Genomic DNA, 5032 nt, shown 5'->3' with positions numbered 1-5032 from the left:
GTTACCATGTTTAACAGAATTCTATTATTACTATTATTGTAATTATTATCAACCTGAAAAATAAGTATATATATTTGCGATCGTACAACTTTGAAAATGAAATCTCCAAAAAGCGAACTCTTCATTGAACCAGTCTTTCTTACATCATTTATGTCTAGTCTCAAAATAACTTAACACCAGTATGTTCTCCAGCTTGAAATTTATTAGGACATCACTTTTTGATTGATGACAAATGAAGATTATGATATCCGTTTAAAAATTCTTTCATGGCAACTAACTTTCATTTCCGTTTGCAGATTCATCATCTCACCTTAACAAATCAGTAACAAAGATTATTAGTAAGCGTTTATTATGTTCAGAACTAGTAATTAGAACTCATTTCACTTGGTTACATTTTAATGTGTGACAAGATGATTTAAATATTCTCGTTATCTCAATATGATGGTCTCTAAAGGCTCAAAACGCAAACCCATAAAATATTGTTCAATATTTTTGATCCATATTGTACAATGTATCAATGTTTAGATTAGTGTCACTGCTTGGAGCCGTAATAAAAATTCTGCAAATTCTTTGAATAGTTTATCACATTAGTCTGTTTTATGTTTTTGTCCGCTAACTAGAATGACACATTTTTTAGAAGGCTAAAATCCAGAGGATTATTAATGTTATTTTTGTATTATGTATAAGAAACAAATTACTATTAATTTAATCATAAGTAAAGTCAACGGCACATTTCAAATTCATAATTTACAAATGGAAAATGAAGTTATAAAAATGCCTAAATTTGTGCTCAGTAAACTAACAAACCAGCATAATTGACCTAAGTGTAATGTGAACAAATTAGAACATTGGAATAATAGTAGTATTCATACTATAATAAAGGAAAACGTTGGCTTTATCATGATGGGATCATACTATAAACATTTCACATTTTCCGTTTATATCTATAGTAACACGTCATGACGTACTAATGGTGACACCATGGTCATTAAAAGTCAGCATTATAGGGCAAACTGAACTCTATACGAATAAAGTCCAGTTGATTTCATTAAGACATGTCAAGATAAGCAACAGATGGTTACTCACGAACTGAAGCTGTTTCCTTCCTAGAGTGATGTTATATTCTACAGTAAATAAATAATATTACCTAATTATAAAAATAGTAACGAATGATTGACAATGAAATTAAAAGATGATTTGGACACAATAATTAGTATTCAAAGGTATTAATTATTGAAGAAATAAATTGAAGCGGACAGTTACGGACTTGGCAGATGACAAAATATCTTACAAGTAAATTGAGAACTTTTTGATGGAACGTCGGGTGTGAATAATAGTTGTGTAAGAATTAAGAAAACATTGGAGTTATTTAAAAGTAAGAACACAAAACAATTTCTAAAAATTTTAGCCATCAAATAGAAGTTGGAATAATAAGTCATTTGTGACTTACATTAATATTGGCTTTGTTAATACTGGAGATGGAGAGAGCAGTAATACAAATTTCTCTCGAAAGTAGATGCACGTAAAGAATGTATATGTAAAAATGTTATAGATTTACAGAAATACAGTGGATCACTCCGAAGACTTCATTTATGTCGTTCTTATACCCTCTATTTATTAAAACAGTATTTATGGAGCTTTTAATAGATATTACATGTTCTTTAATTAACCAAGCAGGATGATTCTGGGAAATTCTTTGACTGAGTTCCTAGATTATGCTTCGAAAATAACTAGCTCCATAGAAAAAGTTGGATTGCAAGGTACAATTAAGATGAGCCGTACTCGAGAAATATGTGATCACAGTAAAATTTCAGAAAAGTGTATAGTTTGTCCAGAGTAAACGTTTTTGGAAGGATTTTTGAATACTTTTATGTTATTATTTTACAAGAATCGTGAGCTATATCATACAGGTTAGAAGCAAAGTTCAGGAAAATGTTGTTTCTTTAAACTTCGTGTAATGACTTAACACCAGATGCGTTTTGTAGGTGCATGTAACTTTGAAGAGATCAAGTGTCATTGGGTTTATTTCAGAATACTAGATTATAAAGTTCACCATATGATGGTCATTGGGTAACGGTGGGTAACATGTGATCTTGAAATGTGACAAAATTCATATTTAAATTTACCATAAATGATTTATCAAATTAAATTAAAAAGTGTACTGTTCATAAACAGAATAGTTTAAAAGAACAAGTTGTTTCGGCTTACCTTCAGAAATTCTTCTTCCTATTTCTGGACTAACGCTAAATGATCGAAAAGCTTCTGGATTATCTTGGTGATAAGAATATTTCGTTTGTAGGGATGGATGACTCCGATCATCTGGAAAATTACGCCGAGCAGTATATAAAGTCTGGTTATTTGGATAATAAATCGGGGAGTAATTGTCGAAGATACTACGGTTAGCAACAACTTTATCACTATGATTACTGCTAATACGGTGATCATCATTGTAGTACTCAGATTGAATTAACGAAGGCAAAGAACCGATTTCATTTGGTAATGAATTTAAAGACGATGAGTTTCTCTCGTACGAAGCTAACGTGCTATTTGAAAGATATGAATTTGGCTTCAAAAAATCTGACATTCTGTTTATTTTCTTACTGATTGTTTTGTTCGTAAAATTGAAATCATGATCAGCAGTATCAGTGTTATTTATCAAGGTGTTAGCATCATAAATATTATTGAATGAAAGATTACGGTCATGATTCAATGCATGAGGTAGATATTTTTGATGATTTGATTGTGCAATTTGAGGTCGACGTGCAATATAATATGTTCTACCATATTTATGATGTTCATCATTTCGTTCCATGTTTACTTCATTAGTATTGTGTTTTGAATGGAATGAAGGTTTAGCAATAATTGGTCTAGGTGGAAAATGGTCATTTTTATTCAAATATCTAGTCGCATTATTATTTCCGTTGCCACCCAATGACGATAATGTCGTTAGTGAACCCTGTAAATTTTGAGAGATTACTGTGGTCATTGGCGTTTGTGTTCCAGTTGTTGTCTCGTTGTCTGATGGACGGTGTTTATTACTGATATTATTATTCGAAATTTTCGAATCTAAATATTTTTGTTTAGGTGTTACATACTCATTGTGATTATCAACACTATTGTAAAGTGTTTCATTAGATAGAATTTTATGATTAGATGACAGTGACCAAGATGGACGATAATTTGCTAATGGTCTATATGGAGATGTGGAGGAGCTACGTTTAAATAATGTATCATAATTATTTGTCCGTGTACATAAAGATGAATACTTATTATCTTTATTGTCGTTGAAATTAGTTGTAAATCCTGAATTACTGTTTGTCAAATATATCTCATCATTACCGTTGTTATGCAGTGATGGTTTCATCAACGTAAATGAATCAGCTTTCGTCATTTTCCAAGGCGCACTGTTCGCTAATTTATTAGTGTCTTCGTTGTTTATAGTCTGTACTGATGTTGAAGTGTTAATATAACTGTTACCAATATTATTACCATAGTTGTAGTTAGAGAGTAAAGTAGGAGTATAACTGTGTCGTTTATTCTTCCAAGAAAAGTATTCAACTCCACCTGATTGAGGAGACGTAATGGATAACTTGTCATTTTTATCATTAGTGGTAATTTTATTATGATTATTTTCGTTAGTATTGATATTACTAGTAACGATCTCGCAAGTAACGCTATTACCATTAGAATCATCATTAACTTCGTTATTAGGACTTGTTTTTGGCTTCAGATTTTGTGACAATAGTCTAATTGCTGCCGAAATACCCGGTTGTGTTCTGCGATTTACTGAAAGGTAGACTCCATCGAACTTCTTGGTTTTTGGAGTTTGAAAGTTTAGTTGATTTTTATAACCATTTTGAATGTGGTTGTAATCCTCTGTATTATTGCTATTCGGAATGCTCATTTCGTCATTATTTTTGATGGAATCCAATTTATATAACCTCCTCAAATAGGAAGTCGGTAGCAAAGTCGAAGCAGATTTATTTGAATCCCAATTATTTTGCTGAAACACTTGTGTGGAAGCTGCATTATGTTTATTTCGAGGAATAACTTTGGGTGATGATTCTGTAGCGCACCCATTCCTGTAAGAGGATGAGATTTTGGGGACATTATTTATAGGATTTGTACATTTACAACTGTTGTTGTAGGATGGATACATGAAGTATGCTCACAATGGACTATATTCATAAACTGTCAGGCAGAATTTCGTAGGAAAATCATGATTTCGAATATTTTTCATCGTTAAAACCTAGGAAGTCAAACATGGTAAAATGTGATTATTTTCATGTGGAAGTAAACGATTTGTAGATAAAGTGTTTTAAAATGAGACTTCACTTTGCAAAATTTCCTTTAACCAATCACATACATTTATTAGGTTTGGCAGATGTATTCTAACAAATCAAATATGTTCAGTGTTGTAATTTGATTGGTCAGTTTTCTACACCAATTACATTAAGAATGATTCTATGAAAACAAAGATGGATCAAGATTCTAACAACTGAGTGAAGGACTATACTTATGAAATTATGATTTTCGAACAATCGATCCTTACAAAATATTCATTTTAATATACTTATGAAAACGTTTTTGACATTCAGGACATTAATTTCGTCTTGAACATGTGTACTGAATAGAGTCGATGTATTCTCATTGAAACTCCACAGTTATAAATTCGAGTTATATTTCCAAAAATATAGCTACTTCTAAGCAATGTAAATCTTCTAGAAACAACAACATATTTGTTTAGGAATTTTATCAAAATGAACCTGTTAACAAAGTTATAATCAATATGTCCTGTGAAAACGGATATGTTCACAAGTCAACTGAAGGTGTAAGATTAATCATCAGAATAAATACAGATAACATGGAGTGAAAGAGGTAGTAATGTAATTACAAAACAAATCGAATATTCAACTGACTATGTGTCTAGGATGATGAGGACTGCGCACGAAACAGTAGTGTATTGAGTGTTAATTACAACCCTCATCAATTTAGAAGACGAGAAATAATAATGACAATAACAATGAATATC

General features: G+C 31.2%; 1 protein-coding gene across 1 annotated transcript in view; it reads right to left on the bottom strand.

The window, feature by feature from the left end:
* The window catches only part of Smp_179030 (hypothetical protein), a gene marked incomplete at both ends in the record, with an annotated part of 10827 nt that extends 6668 nt beyond the window's left edge, over window positions 1–4159 (bottom strand). Inside the window, one exon of the mRNA XM_018788790.1 lies at window positions 3682–4159. Coding sequence (XP_018654297.1) covers window positions 3682–4159 — 478 coding nt within the window. The remainder of the gene's footprint in view (window positions 1–3681) is intronic.
* Window positions 4160–5032: the final 873 nt, after the last annotated feature.

This window comes from Schistosoma mansoni, chromosome W (genome assembly GCF_000237925.1).
Source record: "Schistosoma mansoni strain Puerto Rico chromosome W, complete genome".
In the NCBI taxonomy this organism is placed as follows: Eukaryota; Metazoa; Platyhelminthes; class Trematoda; order Strigeidida; family Schistosomatidae; genus Schistosoma; species Schistosoma mansoni.
Note: the sequence above shows the minus strand (reverse complement) of the source record. Positions and strands in the feature narration are given on the sequence as shown.